This window comes from Sceloporus occidentalis, unplaced genomic scaffold (assembly GCF_023333645.1).
Source record: "Sceloporus occidentalis isolate IW3139 unplaced genomic scaffold, rSceOcc1.0.p SCAF_51, whole genome shotgun sequence".
NCBI lineage: Eukaryota > Metazoa > Chordata > Lepidosauria > Squamata > Phrynosomatidae > Sceloporus > Sceloporus occidentalis.
In genome coordinates, this window is record NW_028317031.1 from 3,240,747 (window position 1) to 3,262,811 (window position 22,065).

Sequence of the window (22,065 nt, forward strand, 5' to 3'; positions counted from 1 at the left end):
GAGTTAGTTAAAATATCTAGCAATAGCTCCTTGGATACAGCCTAAGTAGTAATCAGTTAGCTTGTGTTTAACCCTTTGTTTCTTTCTCTTTACCCAGGCATACTCTCTGTATGATGAAGACATTGGCTATTGCCAGGGCCAGAGCTTCCTAGCAGCGGTGCTGCTCCTGCATGTGAGTAAGAGCGAGTCTGATTCATCCGGCGGGGGAGGCTTACAGGCGGCTTAAAGTGATCCAGAGACATGGGCAATATTTAACTGAATGCTTACTGTCCTTCTATGAGACAGCACAAATATAAACCCTCCGTACACACGCAGTACTGTAACATGTACTGATCCGTTTGATTAGGTCCTTGCCATTTTGAAGCATACATTTATTTTCAAGTGTGTAGCAGCATAATGCCTTTCATAATGCACAGTGTGGGGAGATCTGTTTTTAATCTCACTGCTTTAAGAATTTATTTTGAAGGGCCGCAAGATGCACCAAGGTGACTCTTCATAATGCACAGTTAAACTACTGAGAAACATCCCAGAAATCCCTGTGTATTTCGTATACATTCATGGGACAGCTTACTGTGCCTGACAGCTCTTCTAAAGAAGAAAGCATATAAAACTACTCTCAGTACTTTTCAAAGGGGAAGGGCTGATGTAGAAGCTGCAGCCCTGCAGCTTGAAGACTCTTGCCAATGGTTGGCTGCTTGAAATAGCCAATCAGAGGCAGGAAAGTTGGATGATTACAGCAAGCTCCTGTGGAATCACTGGAGCTGACCAGAGGGAAGTATATCATGCGCAGTGAGATTTGTTCAGCTGAACACATCTCTTGCACGGAAAATAGCTGGGGGCAGTAAAGGGGGAAATATGGGACAACCACAAAAACGTAAATTAACCACACCTATGATGGCCGGAGTGTCCCTTTAAGCCTTAGGAATGGACTTGGCGAGTTGAAATGTTTCAGCTCGCAAGCAAGTTTGCTGTTCATTGAGCGCGCTCTTTGATAAAGTGAGTGGCGCCCAGCCCTGTTAGTTCCCTATTCATTTGTAGGTTGCTTGACACAAATAACTAACCATCACTAGCTACGAGCTTACCCTCATACAACTGCTCCATTACAGTGACGTCATTCTTATTCTGTTTAGATGCCAGAAGAGCAGGCATTCTGCGTGCTGGTCAGGATCATGTATGATTATCAGTTCCGCAACCTCTACAAGAATAACTTTGAAGATCTCCACTGCAAGTTTTACCAGCTCGAGCGTCTGCTGCAGGTGAGCTAAGCTTTCCAAAGATTATGCTGTAGCAATACATAACAGGAATAACATGGACATTGCATATGACAACTTATTTGATTGCGGATTTAGGTCTGCGTGTGCGCCAGCGTTGGGTGCACGTAATCACCTGACTCCCAGTGCATTCTCCCCTATGAGCTGGGTTCAGGGTTAATCCGAGCTACATAAGGTTATTGGTGAACAAGAGAAATATTCATGATTACAAATACATTAGTGCTCATACAATAGAATGCATGCATTAAGTTCCCTAAAAATGTTTTCAAACCTGTAATCCCCCAACCTTCCCGATCTTACAAACCCTCGGATGGCATTGATCTACGGCCAGGGGCATCATTGACTTGGTAATGCAGCAAATTCCGCAGGTCAAGCCAAGAACTCTTGATTGACCTGGCATAAAAGAAGCCTTAAAACCCACTGCAACTGTCAGCTTTGTCACAGACGGCATACCACGTATTTGTGTACACATATGCAAGCGCACAGCACCACTAATGCTATTGTCAATATTCTGTAAACCTTTCCTTAAAATAATGGCCATCTGCTTCCCAGATCTTTTTCCCTTATAAAAAACAAACAGCCAGGGGGTCACTGTTGATATTTGCCAACATGTGTTCTTTTTTGGATGCTAACAATGTTTACATCATGTTCTTGTGATCTTGTTTGTGCCAGTGCAGTAAACACCAAAGACAAAATCCATCCCTGGAAGGGAATTTATATCTAGAATACAGGTTGCAGGCTCGTTAGTACACATGCATGTTAATCTAGCTCTACTATTTTTAATGGTGGTTTAAGATGCGTCCGAGAATTCATTCTAAACATTTTACCCTTATGAAACATGCCATGAGAAGTAAAAATGGTGTAGTTCTAATAGAAAGAAAAAAAGTCTGCTAGTCAATTATATATCATATGTAACACACACATACTTTTGTGTATATATAGATTTAGAATTTTCGGTTGCTAATACATTTTTAAATGACATATTTAGCAGATTTACACAATTCAAACCTAGCAGTTTTCCACGTCATAAATCTATCCCATTTATGGAATTAATCGTATGAAAAATACGCTGTTGGATGATTAAATTTGTATTAGGCTTCCAAGCAGATCCACAAACTAATCTAGTGAACAGGTTAATCCCATGTTTTTAAACATGCGCAGGGCCCTGAGATATTGCTGAGATATTGCGTTGGATGTATGTTTAACATTTATTAGAAAAATCTCTATAAAAGGACGTTTAGCATTCTTCTTGTGTATCAATCTTTTTGGTTTGGAGGGATTAAACCCACATTGATTTTTAGAGCTAGGGAGTTAGTGGAACAGAGCCTTTAATGCTGTCCTTAGCTGTATGTATATTGGTGAATACAGTGCTTTCTGTGTCTCTCCCTCTCTCTAGGAACAGATCCCGGATCTCTATTCCCACTTTGTTTCGCTGAATTTGGAAGCTCATATGTATGCCTCTCAGTGGTTCCTTAGCCTGTTTACAGCAAAGTTCCCACTATGCATGGTGTTCCACATCATGGACCTTCTTCTTTTAGAGGTAACGCCATAATTCTGTGTTTTTGGGTTTTACCATATGTTATTTTAGAGTTAATGGATTGAGATGGGGCTTTTCGTTATTTTTTATGTGCATTTATGGGAAAGAATACAGAAGAACAATCTTTGTGCCCCATCGCTCAGATCTTCCTCCACCCTTAGTGTATTATTAGTGCACCTTCCTGAAAGGGTGTACGTGAATAAAATATCTATAAAACATAATAGACGCTACAATGGTTTGAGAGATACTGCTGTATTCTTAAATCAATTCCCAATTCATTGTGAATAAGGTGTTTTCAGATCGTTGAATTTCTTAGAGAAAAGAGTTAGCCTTCCTGGCACAAATAGTCACATCACCTCCAAGTATTGGTTTGCATAGAGCTGGTGGCAGAGTTACTCTTATGCTGCCCCCAAGTGGTGTCTGGATCTAATTTCTCAAAAATGTAAAGGAGAACTCCCACCATACTGTGATATGGATGTAACGAGTGTATGTTTACAGTGAAGGAAAAAATTATTTGATCCCCTGCTGATTTTGTACTTTTACCCACTGACAAAGACAGTCTATGATTTTATTTGAACACTGAGAGACAGAATAACAACAAAAAATCCAGAATAACACATTTCAAATAAGTTATGAATTGATTTGCATTTTACTCGGTGAAATAAGTATTTGACCCCTTTGCAAAACATGACTTAGTCCTTGGAGGCAAAACCCTTGTTGGCAATCAGAGGTCAGACGTTTCTTGTAGTTGGCCACCAGGTTTGCACACATCTCATGAGGGTTTTTGGTCCCATACCTCTTTGCAGATCCTCTCCAAGTCATTAACGTTTCGAGGCTGACGTTTGGCAACTCGAACCTTCAGCTCAGAACCTTAATGTGCTTCTTTTTGAGCCACTCCTTTGTTACCTTGGCCATGTGTTTTGGGTCATTGTAATGCTCTAATGCCCATCCACGACCCATTTTCAATGCCCTGCCTGAGGGAAGGAGGTTCTCAGTGGGTTTTTCAGGTGGACAAACGTTTCCTTCACTGTATATATATGTGTATATATTGTGTAACATTTGTCATAATGATCATTTATTTCAGTGTATTATGTGAGTTCTTGCCCATGGTCCTCTGTTTGTGGGGCTAGTTCTCTCAGCTCTCTTGGAGATGGGAAGCAGTATGGATTGTATCACATGTGATGCCGCGTGCAATGAAGTCGTTGAAAGATTTAAGCCACAAATGGCATCAAATCTCCTCATGCAAGCCATGTATTGTTGCTAAGATAGAAAGAGATGTCTGTATTTGTGACAATACACAACTAAATTACACCGAGAAACCAGCAGCTAAGGAACACACGTGCAAACCTTTGATAGGTTCAAAGATTAAAAACCGACTTAGGGCCTGTTATTGGGTACCCTAAGGACATAATAAATATGCCCCATACAAGACAAAGAAACAGAAGCCCCCCTTTAATATTTATATTCACTTTAGGAACCAATAACTTCTTTTTCCCTAAAATATCTGAGTTTGCAGTGTCATGTATTCTCGTGTTATGATGGGACGCTAGAAGCAGAACCTGATTAAACCGTAGCTGTATAAAGCTTTTCCTCGCTAAACGTACATAACATGTCACGAGCCTGTAGGTTGCTATTGATGTATGAACCTCTTCCTCCCCAGGGTCTGAGTATCATCTTCCATGTGGCGCTGGCTCTTTTAAAGGTAAGTTTTCAGCTTTTTTATGAGTATCTGTTCTTTTCTTGGACTGTTTGGTAGCTTTTTTTTCCTATATTTGATGTAGACTGTGCAATACTGAAATGACACCATGTAATGTACAATAAAAAGTCCATCTGTGGCCTTCGTATGAAGCTCATTCTAATCCTAATGCGCTTTGGATGTGGAAACATAGTTGCTACAGAAATAACATTGAAATATAGTCTGGGACGAGAGTGCTTCTTCTCGTGTTCCATGATATTTTACATAAAGCGTGTATATGAGAGTGCAGCGTTTGCACCAAACGTACCTTTGTGGGGTGTTTTTCAGATCATGTTCATGACTCAGCTTACTTTTGATTGAGTCACAGCGGGATTTGTACTCGGAGCTATGTAGGTGGATAAGTAACTGTGTAGGTTCTGAAACATGTAGATTATCATAGCAATGAACCAATTATATCTGGTTTTGCAATTAGATTTGATTTCATCAGATAGAAGTACAGATTGCTCAAATGCACTTCAGAAATTAATCACTCCCCATATAAGCAAGTACCCGTGTCAACGTTTCTAGTTCTTTATATATGTGTGTAAGTGAAAGCCATACTTTACATTACTTTTATGGTTTGTTTTTTTTGTTATTTTCAAGCTTTTTATTGTTTGTACTTAGTATTATGTCATATGCTCATGGAAGTATGATCAAAAGAAAAAAACATATATATATATATATATATATATATATATATATATATATATATATATATATCTAATATGTATGTCACTCATTAAGTCATCTTAATATAATCAAAATCAGTTACTTCTTCCAAAAGCCATATTCCTATTCGGAACATGTCAATGTGAAGTATTGTATTGAAACATGGAGGGGTTAATGACATATTATTAGATATGAGACTGCAAAAAAAAGAGAAAAAACAATATTATTAAAAAAAGTCTACTGCACCCAGGGCCGGCCCTACAATGGGGCCGACTGGGGCAATTGCCCCAGGCGGCACTTCAGAAGGGGCGGCACTTTGCCGCCCCAAGCGTTTTTTTTTTTGTTTTTTTTGAAGCGGAGGAGAGAGAGAGGGGCACCGAGTGGTTTTCGCTTACCCGCTCGGCGCCCCTCTCTCTCTCCTCTGCGGCGAGTTTCCCTGTTCGGTCTCGGTGCCGGCTTGTAATGCAGAGCGCCGGAAGTGACGCGAATTTCCGGCGCTCAGCATTACAAGCCGGCACCGTGGCAGCACAGGGAGACTCGCCGCAGGACTGTTTAAGGGTAAGTACGGCGTCGGCGGGGGGCGGCATTTTAAACTTCGCCCCAGGCGGCGTTAAGTCTTCGGCCGGCCCTGACTGCACCAAAACCATGTATTTAACACCTTAAGATCTAACGAACGTTCTTGATTAAGGTAAAGGTAGAATTTCTAATACTACTAATACTTTGGTGTCTGACCCTTTCATGAGAAGTTTATTTCAAAGGAGGAGAAAGGTTAGAATAGGAGGTCATAATCTAGAACTAGAGGGCCAGAGGCTTAGATGTAATGTAAGGAAGTTTTACTTTACTGAAAAGCTGGTAGATAAGTGAAACAGCCTCCCAGCAGAAGTGGTAGAGGCTAATACAGATAGGGAATTTAAACATGCGTGGTAGACATAAAGTTATCTAAAACCCAAGCCCAGACCATCAACTCATGATTCAGGTCTGAGTTTATACGTCAGGAAAAACATACTGACTAGATCGGCCGGACTGTTCTTATCTGCTGTAAAGCTCTAGGTTTCTGTGTTTCATTTTCCAAGTGTCCTAAATTTTTAGACATATAGCCCAATGTAGCTAATTTTAAATGTGTGTTTCCCAATAGTATTAGTATTTTATCGAATGAACCTGTGTGAAGGACAGGGGCGGACTGGGCCGGGGGGCAGGGGGGCAATTGCCCCCCAGGCCGCCCTAAATCCGGGCCGGTGGGCCGGACGGACGAGCATTCAATGCGGCTGCGGCCGCAAAGTTAAAAACTAAGCGGCCGCGAGCAGGATTGAATGCGGCCGTCATGCGTACCTGGCGTGGGGGGGAGGGGGGCGGTCCGCCCCGGCTGCCGCTCATCTGAGGGGTGCCACCATGCCGGCACGCCTTCAGAAACGATGCGCGCGGCACAACATTGAAGCCACGCCCACCGTCTTCCGCGCTCAGTGCACCGGAAGGACAGGAAGAAGAAGAAGAGGAGGAGGAGGAAAAGTGAGAGTGAAAGAAGAAAAGGTAGGAAAGAGTGGATTAGTAAGTGTGTGAGAGTGATGGGTGTTATGCTGAATGTAAGTGTGTGAGAGTGATGGGTGTTATGCTGAATGTAAGTGTGTGAGAGTTATGGGTGTTATGCTGAATGTAAGTGTGTGAGAGTGATGGGTGTTATGCTGAATGTAAGTGTGTGAGAGTGATGGGTGTTATGCTGAATGTAAGTGTGTGAGAGTTATGGGTGTTATGCTGAATGTAAGTGTGTGAGAGTGATGGGTGTTATGCTGAATGTAAGTGTGTGAGAGTGATGGGTGTTATGCTGAATGTAAGTGTGTGAGAGTGATGGGTGTTATGCTGAATGTTTGTGAATGAGGGTTTCAGATAGCATGGATGTGTAAGTGTTGTAATCACATTCCTTTCATGCCCAGATTCCAGCATGTAGTGGCTGCCTAGGCATGATAGGAGTGTGATTGCTGTTATAAATTATTTTTTGGTCCAACTTCGGTGTGTTAACACTTTTATTGGACAGAATAATTCAATGACAGTATTAATATATATATATATATAATTGCAAACAGCAATCACACTCCTATCATGCTAAGTCAGCCAGCACATGCTAGAACCTGGGCATGATAGGATTGTGATTGTTGTTATATATATGTGTGTTTGTGTGTATATATATGTTAATATTGTTGTTGATTTTTTTGTCTAATTTTGGTGTTACTTTTAATAAAGTATTTTAAAGTTTTTTTTTGTTTTTTTTTTCAGTTTTGGCCAAGTGAATGCTGAATTTTTAGTTTCAGTCCAGAATTTTCATTTCGTTGCATCCCTACTATATACTATGCCAGTCACTAAAGTGGTAAGCCTACACCACATCAATGTTTGGCTTAGTATATAGTGATAGGGGTTGTCAGTGTCTGGCTCAATGTATAGGCACACATTGACGGTGGTACCGCATAATCCCTAAGTATATAATGATAACAAATATGCTGTACCCCTGTCAATGTTTGCCTAACCATAGAAACTATGCAGTTTTAAAGTGTGTGTGTGTGTGGGGGGGGTGCCACATACAGGGTCTGCCACAGGTGCCAAATACTCTAGGTACGCCCCTGCATCATGCGGCTGTCAGACCCAATGGCCATGCCTCAGCTCCTCTTCCCACGTCTTAAAAGTGGTGGGATGAAGAGCTGAGGCATGCGGTGCGTGCACACCGGCCACTTTAATTTCATTAGGCGCTGGTGGAGTGACTGCCGCACGACGGCCGCTTTCAATGTCGCTCGCAGCCGCTTTGATGGTGCAACGGGCCAGTTGACTAGACTTGCCCCCCAGGCCTTAGGCTGCCAGCCCTCCCCTGGTGAAGGAGCTGGGGAGCAGGAAATAGCGGTGGCACAGCGGGAATCCTTCCATGCGTTTACATGGGGGCAAAAAACACATTCATTTAAAGATGGCAGCTGCTATAGGCATTAAAGAGCAGAGTACAGTTGGAGAGTCTCTTTAACCCCGAACCATAAGTCCAGATCGGCTTCCTGGAGCCTGTCCTGAATGGCTTTCTATAAATATGTCCTTTTTTTCTTTAATCCATCATTATTTCAGCTTTATCATCTTAATCTTCAATTTAGAAAAGCTGCCCCCTCTGAGAACACTGAAACCGCATCATTTCTGAATGACTGTCATTGTCATCTTTCATTGTTTTGGTCCAGATGTTGGACGCTATATTGAGAGGATGGGAGGAAATTTTGCTGTTCTGGTCAATTGCAAGTGAGAAGCTAGTATGACAGGACTGTGAAGAATCCCGAGAGTGATGTCAGTTATGCTTTCTATTTATATATATAAATATTAAACACTGCTGTCACTATATAAATAAATATTAGACCCTGCTGCCAATATATAAATAAATATTAGCCCCTGCTTCCAAAACATATATAAATATTTGCCCCTGCTGCCAATATATATATATATATATAAATATTAGAACCTGCTGCCAATATATTTTATAGTGAAAAAATTGGACCCTACCCAAGCATTTCCTTGGGCCCTGCTCAACGCTTCCTTGCATGCAATCACTCCCTCCACTACCATACCAAAAAATATATATATTTGCCACACTGACTGCAGATCAGAGGAAGACCGTGAGAGTCAGTCCTGCACCGTGACATTGAGAGGTCCTCTCCCCTGTAATCATCCCCAGAGTCCCTTTGTCCCCTCATTCACTAAACCATACCGCTCTTTTACTTACACCCTGTAGTTCAGGTATAGATCAAATAAACAACACATGGAAACAGCACATGCAACTGAATGAGATAAAAAAACAAACTTGTATTTGCAGGTATACATAAATAATGTATGGAAGCATAGCATCGCAGGTATAAACAAACAGAACAAACAAACCCAGCATTGCAGGTATATATCAACTGGAAATCACATGTACGCTCAGCACTGAAGGTATAGATCAAATAAACACATGGAAACAGCACTCCAGGTATTGATCAACTGAATAAGACATACAAATCCTATATTTGCAGGTAAACATAAACAATGTATGGAAATATAGCCGATACAGATCAACAGATTAACACAAAACCCAGCTTTGCAGGTATAGATCAATTGGAAATTACATATAAACTCTGCATTAAAGGTATAGATAAACCCCCTAAATTACAGGCAAAGATCAATGGTCACACACGCCAAAGCCAACCCTGGCCTCCACACTGCCCACATAGAACCTGTCCAGAACCCAAATTACACATAGATAGGATGTGCCATCTTTGTCGCCAAACAGCCCAGCATGAGTCAACATTGTCCCCAAACAGCTGAACGTACGCCATGTTTGTCCCATAAACACACTATCTGTGCCATCTTTGTCCCCATTGCCTAAACACCCTGCTTATACAATCTTTGCTTTTTTGACAAATCAATAATACACCTATGATTCACAAACACTTTTACAGTCACTAATTCACACAATCATTTATTCTTTCACACAAATTATTTACACATATTCATTAATGCATCCACACAATCCATTCATTCTCTCTCTCATTCTGACTCTTTATTTCAATATTCTTGCCACCCTCCTTTCTCCCTATCTACCCCCTCTCCCTCCTTAGCTACCCTATCTACCCCCCTCTCCCTCCCTATCTACCCTATCTAACCCCTCTCCGTCCCTACCCTATCTAACACCTCTCCCTCCCAATCAATCCTATCTCTCCCCTCTCCCTCTCAATCTATCCTATCTCTCCCCTCTCCCTCCCAATCTATCCTATCTCTCCCCTCTCCCTCCCAATCTACCTCTTCTCACTCTCTAACCCCCTCCTAACTTTCTACCCTCTCCCCCCTTCGAAGTTCACTTACCTTGGGCTTGTAGAAGTCTAGCGGTGCGATCGCGAAGTCCCTGTCTCCCTGGTTCTGCCGCAGTGTGCGCGGCTTCACTGTTGAGCGCCGGATATGACATCATATACCGGCGCTCAACTTGAATTGCCGGCACTGCGACCAAGGCAGAGGCCTCGCGGAGAAGAGTGAGAGGCGCCGAACGGTTTCTGAAAACTTATTCCTCAGCGACCTTTCGGCGCCTCTCTCTCTCCTCCGCCTATATTACACACAAAAAAAAGACGGTGTTTCAAATGGGGGGGGGGCACAGCATGATGTAGGGGGGCCATGGCCCCCTCTGGCCCCCCCTGCCGACGCCACTGAGCCACAGCACTGGCTCGGCGACCATTCGGCAGGCTTATTGAAAGCCTGCACTTATGCTTACAATTTCTTTTTTTGTGAGTTAGGTTGACATCAGTGTACTTTTTTTTTTTTTGCAGTCTGATGGTCGGGTATGAGGTGTGTATCCGTGAACCTGACGCTATCAGCCCTGCACTGTGCCTGCTTTGCCACCAGAGGGAGTAGTCACTGAGTTTGTGGTGTTGCAGTATGAGAGCATTAGAGATATTTGTGCCTAGGGGCGCTTTCATTCATTAGGGGAGCTGCAGGAAGCAATAGAAACATAGAAAGTGACGGCAGATAAGAACCAGTAGGCCCATCCAGTCTGCCCAACCTCTGAGTACTTTCCTTTAGTACTTGCCCGTATCCTATATCTAGCTTGGCCTTATGCCTATCCCATGCTAGCTTAAATGACTTTACTGTATTAACATCTACCACTTCTGCTGGAAGGCTATTCCATGCGTCCACTACCCTTTCCGTAAAGTAATATTTTCTGATGCTACCATTAAACCTTTGCCCCTCTAGTTTATGGTTATGTCCTCTTGTTGTAGTAGTATTTCTCCTTTTAAATAAACTATCTTCCTTTACCTTGTTGATTCTCTTTAAGTATTTAAATGTTTCTATCATATCCCCCCTGTCACATCTTTTTTCCAGGCCGTATAGGTTAAGATCCTTTAACCTGTCCTGGTAAGGTTTATCTTGTAATCCATAGACCATTTTAGTAGCCCTTCTCTGCACTTTCTCCCACATATCTATATCCTTCTGGAGATACGGTCTCCAGTACTGTACACAATACTCCAAGTGAGGTCTCACCAGTGATCTGTACAACGGCATGAGCATTTCCCTCTCTCTACTGCTAATACCTCTCGCTATACAACCAAGCATTCTGCTAGCATTACCTGCTGCTCTACTGCATTGTCTGCCTACCTTTAAATCCTCAGAAATAATTACCCCTAAATCCCTTTCCTCACACGTTGAGGTTAGGACAGTATCAAATAATCTATACTCTGCCCTTGAGTTTTTATGCCCCAGGTGCATTACTTTGCATTTATCTACATTAAATGCCAATTGCCACAGCTCTGACCATTTTTCCAGTTTACCTAGATCGTTTGCCATTTGGCTTCTTCCTCCAGGAACATCCACCCTGTTGCAAATTTTTGTGTCGTCAGCAAATAAACATACCTTTCCATCAAGACCATCTGCAATATCACTAATAAAGATATTAAAGAGAATGGGTCCAAGTACAGATCCCTGAGGTATCCTTGTTCTGAATATACGCCATTCACTACAACCCTCTGTTGTCTGTCACTCAGCCACTCCTTAACCCATTCAACAACATTGGGATCTAAACCCAGAGATTGCAGTTTATTTATAAGTCTTCTATGTGGCACAGTGTCAAAGGCCTTACTGAAATCCAGATACGCAATGTCTACTGCACCACCTTGATCAATTACTTTAGTCACCCAATCAAAAAAATCAATAAGATTTGTTTTCCTGAGGAAAACCCATGTTGTTTTTGATCTTGAAACCCATGTGACTTCAGATGTTCAACCATCCTTTCCTTTAACATAGTTTCCATTAATTTCCCCACTACAGATGTAAGACTAACTGGCCTGTAGTTGCCCGACTCCTCCCTACTGCCTTTTTTGTGAATGGGCACAACATTCGCTGCTTTCCAATCCCCAGGGACGACTCCCGTTACCAATGATTCGTTAAATATATCAGTTAACGGTTTTGCTGGTACACCCCAAGCTCTTTAAATAACTTGGGGTGTATGCCATCAGGCCCCATCAACTTATTTGTCTTTACCTTAGACAACTGAAGTAGAACCTCCGCCTCGATAAACTCACATATTTCAAATGATTCAGTCTTTTTTTCCAACTGAGGTCCCATTCCCTCATTTTCATCTGTAAAAACTGAACAGCTAAACCTTTTGTTTTTAGTCTAACTAATCCTTGTTTAACTTTCCTTTTCTCATTTATATATCTAAAAAATGTTTTATCTCCATTTTTTACTGAGAGGGCAATTCGCTCTTCTGCATGTGATTTGGCAGCTCAACTTTCTTTGCCTCTTTCTGCCTAATTTTATAGATCTGTCTATTTTCCTCACTTTGGGTATTTTTGTATCTACTAAAGGCTAACTTCTTGTCTTTTACGATTTTGGCCACTTCTGCGGAGCTACATAGTTACATAGTTATATAGGCTGAAAAAAGACATTTAACACTGATGCTGCAATCGCTTTCTGACCTTGCTTTGGGGGGCAAAATATATGCTTCTCCCTATTATCTGTATAGACCAAGCCTCCAGATCTACCCACCAATAGGTTTGGATTTGGTGGTAACGTCCCTAATCCTTGCCTATGGCCCACCCATTCATATATTCTGGTCATGTTCATGCATGTCTCACCAGTTTCGTCTCGTGCATCACCCATTTTACTCCCATGCCTCTATATCGAGGACCATTATTTTTATGACCCGGGGTCCCTTGGAGACCTACGAGCCCAGTGTCACCTGGAATGTACAGATCACTACATTACGTTTGATTTATAAAGTGCCAGCGAATTCCGTTGCGCTATTACAATAGGGGACAGAGGAAATTAACAGTAACATTAAAATTGACTATAAGATTACAGAAGGAGAAGAGGATTTGTTTTCTTGGGCGCATGTTTGATTTTCTGCCCCTTTTTTGTTGTAGTTTTTAACATAACGATATAATCCATGCATGTAATAATAATGCTAAAGAATCCGAGCATGATGGTTTGTTTGTAACCGTCTGAACTGATTAAACTGGGGAAATGCTTTATGTGAGTGCTTTGCTTCCCAGGTTTTATTATTGTGTTTCTCTCCTCCGCAGTACAATACTAGTATCACGTGGAAATAGTTCCAGTAACAGATTTTTGCCGTGTTGGTAGCAGCTGTAGAAGGGCTCTTTATCTGTGTGTGTTTATGTTTATCTTTGCCCAACAAGATAATCAATATATATATTTGAACAAAGGGAAACAGAAGCTAGGTCTCCTGGGCAGTGATTTATTTACCCCTCCATAACATAAAGGCATGAAGTACCTTTTAAAGTAGTGTATGGAGGCCGTGCCGCACAGTGTCAATGGGCTGGTTGGGGGGATCAGGGATTCACCATTCAGCAGCAGAACACCAGGAGACCTGATCACCAAAGAGAATGCTGCCTGGTTTGCGATGGGGACCTCCGGCCCCCTTGGACCTGCCATCCTAGTCCTCAATAAGCCACTGCTATGTTACTGTATGAAAAACTTGGACAATATCTGTTTCAGACTTCCCCTTTTAACACTTCGGCCCACATGGGTGCGCTATGTTTATATTCTTTCTCCACTTAGTGGTCCCTCTCCATTGCTGACCTGTAGTGTGAATTTCCGTTGCATTATTTCAGTATAATCACTCCAAGAAATACAATTTACATTTTGCTTTACTAAGAACAAACCGAATCTTCCAGCTTACTATTAACTTTAAATACATTTTATGGCTATAAAGGTGATCCCAGACATCCCGCTTTATGTGGGTATTTAGCCTCCCTGTGCAGCCGGTGACATGATTGGGTGATAAGGTTCTGGACACATATAAATGTAAGCCAACGCGGTGTTATATGAGAGCGCCTCCAAACCAGGGTGCACGTCATATTAACGATAAACCACTGTGTCTCTTGGCATCCAGTAATACTTCCTTACAAAGATATACCGAAGCAACGGTCACATTTAAGATAAATTAGATTGTTATTGTAACGTAGCAAACATTACGTGCGAATCCCTGGGCATTGAGTGTTGGGCTAGTACAGATCTTGTACCGCCTGCCAACAAACCAAGTTAATGATGAGTTTTGTCCGTCTTAGCCTCCCTGACCCTGATTAGCGACCTTTGCTATTCACACAGCTGGAACAAGAATTGGTGTCATTTTAATATCCACATGCAGGAAATATTTACAAGAATACGGTATTTTACTCCAAAAGGAAGGCGGAAAATGCTGTCTGCTGGGCTGCGGTATGCTGTCTGACACTAGAGGGCACTATTGCTTTACTTGTGTTCATTTTTTTCATCACACCAGGATATACCTTCAATCTAAAATGATCCATAAAATAACATCCTCGGCTTTCTAGACATGAAGATTTTCCTGTAGCAGTTTGTCATTTATTTGTATGCCGGGTAATCACTACAAACGCTACATGCAGCAGCACTTTGCGCTTACAATAGGTATCTCAGTGGATATATAATGGAATGCAAGGTGTGTATGCTCAGTGACATCATTTCTGGAAGGTATTCTAATTAGATCCTCAGGCCCTTATTAACATTTTGCTTCTCTTTTTTTTTTTTTTTTTTAAACTAGGATGTCCCCAGGGGTAGCATACATCAGTATTAAAGAAGCAGGTCCCGTAGCTACCGATGCCGGCGAGAGGGTGGGAATGTATAAGCAAAATAAAAATGTGAAATGGACAGGGGTGGGGCGTGTGGGCAGAATCAGTGCTATTGGCTGGTGATTACAGCATCTCTTTGCAGGCATCCTCCCTCATCTCCTGGTCATTCAGGTCCCCGCTCCTCCCTTCTTCATTACTGATTCATGATGAGAGGCAGCAGCAGCAGCAGCAGCTCCTGTAGATGCGGTGATCTCATCCCTCGTCGCTGCAGCTCAGCCCAGCACACACACATTTAGCAGCTGGGCCCGGCTGTCTCCTCTGCATTCTCACTCTCCGATTAGCTCTTCCCTGACGTTGGCAGTTTTGTTTCCGAACTGATGTTGTTGTTATTTATTTTGTTCGTTCTTACCTGTTCCCAATGGTTTTCTGCTCCTCTTGCTCCCGGCGTTGCTTTCCATGTGCATTGAAGCAGGCTGGTGTACCATGCTGTAAATGCCCGACGTTGGCACGCACAAGCACCAGATTCAATGCAGCATCTCTCCGCTTCCTCCTGCTGACATCCATCTCCGCGTCTTTGCATTGATAAAGTAGGGGTTATCTCAGAACCTCCATCAGCGGGTCATGGAGGAAAGGATTCCTTTTACCTCTCCAGCCCCCAAGCTTTCCCCTCCTGTGAAAAAGTCACAAGACATTCAAGATGAGAAAAGCAACTTTGTCAACGAGTACGCCTGTCGCGTCTTGGAGCTTCTGGGCATGGGGCATCGTTTATTTGTGCCCCGACTTCTGGCGGTGAGAGACTTGTTGCATCGTCATTTTTTCTCCCCCAGTAGGGAAGCAGGGACTGCATGTATTCATTCTGCATGAATTTGTCATATGTAAACGCTGGTCCCCCTACGCTGTTATATGTGGTCTTTTTTATCACCCCTCTGTCCTGTCCAGCTTGTAGCACTTGTGATTACCAGCCCATAAATCATGAATTGACTGAAGGTATCGCCCGAGAGCGGTGAAACTGGGCCTTGTTATCTTGGGTTACAGCAGGCTAGCCTTATGGCTACCTGAGTTGTCAAGGGTCCAAAGCATGCCCCAATACCTGTTACCGCTTCTTTTTTGGCAGATGTAGCACCTGTTCGAGCCGCCTGCTTCAACCGAACATCACTGCAGCTGTCTGGCTGTCATGTTACTGTTTAGTCCGTGGTAATTCTCTCCGCTCAGTATGTCAGGATATTTCCGCCATGCCTCTAAGAGCTGGGAAGGGAAACTACTTGAAGATATACAGTATACTATACAATTGACACATGCATTGATATGTTAACATCGCTATGTGTTTATCTGCACTCCCCACCCCACGTACGAGAACTTCCTATGTTACCGGTGTTTAGAGGAAGGTCATGCCAGGACTCTGATGATCACATCCAACACTGGCCACAGCCATGTTTCTAAAGGGCATTAAGCACATGATGCAAATTCACATAAATTAGTCATGTGATGCAGAGATAGGCATGCTACAAAACCTTTCTGTGACCCATATCATGGTGTATTTGCGTTTTTATATATATATATATATATATATATATATATATATATTTAAATATGGTATCGGTACAATTTAACCTACTCTACACATGAAGATCCCCCGGCACTCCATTTTATATTTGCAGGGTTCCTGAAAGAAGCCACAAATAAAAATAATATTCAAGGAAATAATTTGTTTGCACATTTTATACAGTAGCCAATTCCAAGTTTGTTAAAAAGAAGCCAATAATTAGACCCCAGATGTGGTCCAAAGCAGCTAATGTGGCAAATGTTGATCAAACAAAGTGTCCTTATTTCCTGAGCTGGCAAGGTGTAGCATTTCAAGAATATGACAGGGGGTGAAATGTTTTTCTGTCGCTGTAATTACCTTGACCTGGATAGGAGATCTCTAGCATCATTTATGGTCATCCTTGGCACTCAGTGAGGAGCGGTGTTCTCTTATACCTTATATTCTATAGACTTTCTCTCTCTCAGTAAAAGTGAAGGTTTGTGGGAGCTTCTCATACAAGCTCAGGCGACTCGGTGTGACTTAGCCACTAGGTTATATACATTTATTATTGTTAGGCTTCTCTAAAACCCCAACTGTTTATGGAGATTGATGAGCATCTGAGTGTTTGATTTAGAACACTGATAATTACATCCTCAAGCAGAGCAGATTCACAAAGCGCAAGCTACCATTATTATTCTTTATCATACCTATACTTAAGGTTACATGGACATAAAACCCAACTATTATATGCTTTTTAACGGAAAGCATACACCTCTAGATGAACATGTGTACCATATTCATGTCGCCAACTTGTTGGTTTTCCATTAGCTGCACTGATGACATGGCATTTGGCCATTTACGTTTAAGGTAACGTGCCACGTCTGGTCACATCCGCATCTCAGTGCTTGGTTGCCCCATCCTTATGTCATTGAAGTGCATCCTAGCTGCTATCGTTCTTTGTATATGAGACCATCTCAATGATACCACTACTGCTACACTAATTAATTTCATGTTACTTTTTTGGTCCCAGGCTTTTCTGTATACATTGTACATAACTCTCAGGTCACTTTATTTCCAGCTCCTTGACTAGACCTCATTGAAACACCTCTTTCAGTTATCATCCAAAACATCTTGCTGCATTCACTAGGTTTGTTAAATAGGTCAATAAATCGGCATGTGTTCTACTGAGCTGACGTTGAGATCAGTGGACGTGAACACCTATGTCAGTATATTGTCTGATACTCCTCACTTGTTGATCCCTCAGTACTTAGTACATGTGCTACAACTCCTCACCTTACCAAAATAAAATTCTGTAAAACCTCACGGATTCTTGCATATTAAACAAATCCACGTCTTGCAAGGAGATCACAAAATCCTTCCCTGTTGGGGAGTCCTGATTATTCAGCTTGAGAGCCTAGGGATAAGAATGAGCCATGTCTTCTTCCCTTAAGGGATACTGGTTGTTCAGTGTCAGATAATACAAACAGTTTGGTGATGGGAAACCCAGTCGCAAGAATATCTTGGTAACTACAGTCAAAAATAATACTTTGAGCCAATTGGATTGTGAAACCTTGAATTTGTAACAACGGTTTATGGAAATATTTTTAAAACTGTGTTGCAAAAGCATCATATTTGAAGCTAGGTAAATGGAAAGTCGATTCATCCAGAACATTCCTTTTAGGTAAATTGGCATTTATGTGAAGCAAAACATCACATTAATGATACTCTATTTAAATTGACAGCTGTTGCTATACCTGATAAAGGGGGTGTCCAACCTGCGGCCCTCCAGCTGCTGCAGGGCTCCCATAATGCTCTTTCAACGAAGGGGCTGGCTGAGGTGTATGGGAGATGTAGTCCTGCAGCAGCTGGAGGGCCGCAGGTTGGACACCCCAGTCTATACATTCAAAGGATATGACAAAACTGGAATTGACAAACCGATATATAAGTTAAAGTGGGCCTGGCTCACAAGCTTCCAATCTATTGTTGATTCTTCCTAAATCCGTTACCTGCATATAATGACTCAAGCTTTTAAACTACTGCCTTTGCTCGCTTCTGCAGACTTCCAAAGAAGACCTTCTTCAGGCTGACTTCGAGGGAGCCCTAAAATTTTTCCGTGTCCAGCTGCCAAAGCGTTATCGCGCAGAGGAGAATGCAAGGAGGTTAATGGAGCAGGCTTGCAACATTAAGGTAAAAATGTGTGTGTGTATATATATATATATATATATATATATATATATATATATATATTTTCTCATAGGTTCAGGACTGACTGGACAGACTGTTTTATGTTAAGGTTGAGCTGCATTATAACGCTTGCTGGAATGCCTGTCTTTAATGAAGCAAAAATGATATTATATCCGCAAGGTGTAATGTAGACTACAAAACTTTTTTCCTTTTGGGCAGTCCAAATTCTCATTGATATTTAGAACCCCTATTAGTTTAATATTGTTTACTTCCTGTAAAATGTTATTAATTCAACCAAACTGCAATAAAAGTATTTCAAATAAAGTTTTTTTTAGCTTACGTACACTTACGCTCCCATGGGCAATTGTCTTGTCAGTTGGATTCTGGTTGTTTTTGTTCTCCTTCTCAATCATTGTTTGCGAGTTATATCTGTACCGTTATTTGTTTCAACAGCATCCCCCACTCCTTGTATTGCTATTGATTATGCCATTTAGGGTTAACACTGTTGTCACCCATCTGGCCCTTTGAATGTGCTTTCCTCCTGTGCTGCTGGTATACTCAGCGACACGCAGGGCCGGCCTTAGGGGTGTGCGACCTGTGCGACCGCACAGGGCGCCATGGTTGCAGGGGCGCCTGACTGGGACTTAGATTAAAGCATCGTTTTGTTTTTTTTTGTGTTTTTTTTAAAACTTTATTTAACATCATTCATGTTAAATAAAGTATAAAAAAAAAACGATGCTTAAATCTAAGTCCCGGTCAGGGGCGCCGAGCGGTTGCTCGTGAAGTTCTCGGCAACCGCTCGGCGCCCCTTACTCTCCGTGACTCCGTCGCTGTGCCGGCATCTCATGTTGAGCGCCGGACTATTCCGGCTCTCAACATGAAATGCCGGCACCGCGGCAGAGAGAGAAGACGGATGCCTCCCGCTCTCACCGCAGGACTCCGGCAACAAGGTAAGTGGGGGGGGGGTGTAGTTTGAAGGGTGTAGTTTGAAGGGGCAGAGGGGGGGGTGTAGTTTGAAGGGGCAGAGGGGGGGGTGTAGTTTGAAGGGGCAGGGGGGGTGTAGTTTGAAGGGACAGGGGGGTGTAGTTTGAATGGACAGGGGGGGTAGTTTGAAGGGGCAGAGGGGAGGGGTAGTTTGAGGGGCATGGGGGGGTAGTTTGAAGGGGCAGTGAGGGGGGCGCCAGAGGAGTAGTCCGCACAGGGCGCCACAACGCCTAAGGCCGGCTCTGGCGACACGTTAGTGGTAAATCAAGCAAATGCATAGCGTGTCCCATGATTAAAGTTTGGACAGTGTTTGTAATTTGGCTTTTCCCATGATGGGGAGTGTGGAGAGGACACTACCCTGGTGATGGCGTGTAACCCCTGATAAAGCCCGTTTCCATCATGATTCACAGAGTAAGCCTAATGTGATCTCCTTTACAGACAGATGTTATTGTAACCAAGTCTGCTTGAATGTATATAATATATATATATAATTGCTTTCCTTTCTCGTCATATACAATTAAATCCATTCTTTGTGTCTTGAGCCCGTATATCATTTTGCTTCAGGTCTGTGGAGCTGCCTCTTCAGACCACTCAAATCTCTTACCTCTTCCTGCAGGTTCTCACCGATATGATCAGCAGATCTTTTAGATACGCGCAAATAAGACTGAATATGGATAGTTAATGTTTTATCATAATGGTGATATTCAGAATATATTTAATTGTGCCTGTTATAAACCATTATGAATAATCTGTATCTCTGCTGCTTTCATGCCCCCATCACGCACAGATGGTTATTTTTGCTGGATGTAACGGTTTTTCCATGTTCTTTTACATTATTTAAAGATGTCTGCGTTAACTATATTATTAATGAAACACGCTAATTCTACGTACCCCCGTCCTCGTATGACCTCTCACTGCTTTCTTTGCACTTGCCCCGGGAGCATACTATAGCATACAGATTTAAGTGTCTTGTGGCAAGTGGGCCAAACCGATACAACCATATCCAGTGTATTTCCTTGGCGCACAGACAGGGGCGTAACTAGACGCCTCAGGGCCCGGGTGCGAGAATCTGTTAAGGGCCCCCCCCCCCAAAAAACATGATTTTTACCCAACAATTGTTTTCAACAAATTCAATTTACATATTGAATCATATCTGCAAAGAAAAAGGGGCGCATGTACAAAGGGCATAATCAAAGAAAAAGGGGCGCATGTACATAGGGCCCCTTTTGTACATGCGCCCCTTTTTCTTTGAATACATAAATAATGTATGGAAACATAGCATAGCGGATATAGATCAACAGAATAACACACAAACCCAGCATTGCAGATATAGATCAAATAGAATTCACATAAAAACTCTGCATTAAAGGTATAGATAAAAACCCCTAAATTATAAGCATAGATCACAGGTTGCACACCCCAAAACCAGCCCTGGCCTCCACACTGCCCACATAGAACCTGACCAGCACCCAGATAACACACGTAGGGTTTGCCATCTTTGTCCCCAAACAGCCCATCCTGTGCCTGGCTGCATGGGGACAAAGGTGACACTGGGGAGCTGAACTTCTAATCTATATATAAGTGTTTATATATGTGTCTAGACAATTATATCTATATAAAAATAAATCTAGGAATCTCCATTTTTTTTAAGAATTAAAAAAAAAACAACTTTGTGTTGTGTCCCCCTCCACACACACAGATTTATTTTTATGTTTATGATTTAAATAATAATTAAATAATAATTTAATGCCATATACACACATACAATTTTTTTTTTTTTTTTAAATACATTATTGTACTGACCTACCTATTCCTTCCACTTTGGGGCCCTGGACAGCTCCAGCTGTGTGATGGGGTGGAGCTTTCACCCCTCATGCATCTCTCGTGGCACGATCCACTGCTCCTGCAGTCTGTGTGAGGGGGCGGAGCTTTCACCCCTCATGCATCTCTCGTGGCACGATCCACTGCTCCTGCAGTCTGTGTGAGGGGGCGGAGCTTTCACCCCTCATGCTTGATGCGATCCGGTGCTCCTGCACTCTGAGCGTGAGGGGGCGGAGCTTTCGCCCCTCACGCTGCATCAATAACTAGGCGGCCGTCGCCAGCTCCGTGGCCCGGCTTGCCTTATTTAAAAAACAAAAAAACGGAAAAAATATTTCGGGCAGACCCTTGACTTGGGCCCCCCTGCCGCCGGGGCCCGATTTCGGGCGGCCCCTTGGCTTGGGCCCCCTTGCCGCCGGGGCCCGATTTCGGGCGGCCCCTTGGTTAGGCCCCCCCTGCCGCCGGGGCCCGGTCGCAGTCGCGACCCCGGTAGTTCCGCCACTGCGCACAGAGCCGTATTCTAGCTTGTGTTGGTGCTGGGTAAGGCTGTTGGCCTAACGATTCCATCTTGGAGGCAGCACAAAGATCATTATCATATATATCGCAGCTGACCTATGTTCAGGGTGCAAATTACATTACCTGTAATTCCATAGAAACAAAGATCTCCTAAGAAGTCTTATAGATGTAACTCAAATATTGCATAATTTTCATGTTATAGTTAAAGGTTTGGATAAATACTGTAGGGTTTACATAAAAAGGGTAGT

At 42.6% G+C, this 22,065-nt stretch overlaps 1 protein-coding gene across 1 annotated transcript in view; it reads left to right on the plus strand.

Moving 5' to 3' along the window:
- LOC149288449 (rab GTPase-activating protein 1-like) overlaps positions 1-22,065 on the plus strand; it is a 115,728-nt gene that overhangs the window by 63,109 nt on the left and 30,554 nt on the right. Inside the window, exons 14-18 of the mRNA XM_089491639.1 lie at positions 98-172; positions 1,131-1,256; positions 2,668-2,811; positions 4,469-4,510; positions 18,374-18,502. Coding sequence (XP_089347765.1) covers positions 98-172; positions 1,131-1,256; positions 2,668-2,811; positions 4,469-4,510; positions 18,374-18,502 — 516 coding nt within the window. The remainder of the gene's footprint in view (positions 1-97; positions 173-1,130; positions 1,257-2,667; positions 2,812-4,468; positions 4,511-18,373; positions 18,503-22,065) is intronic.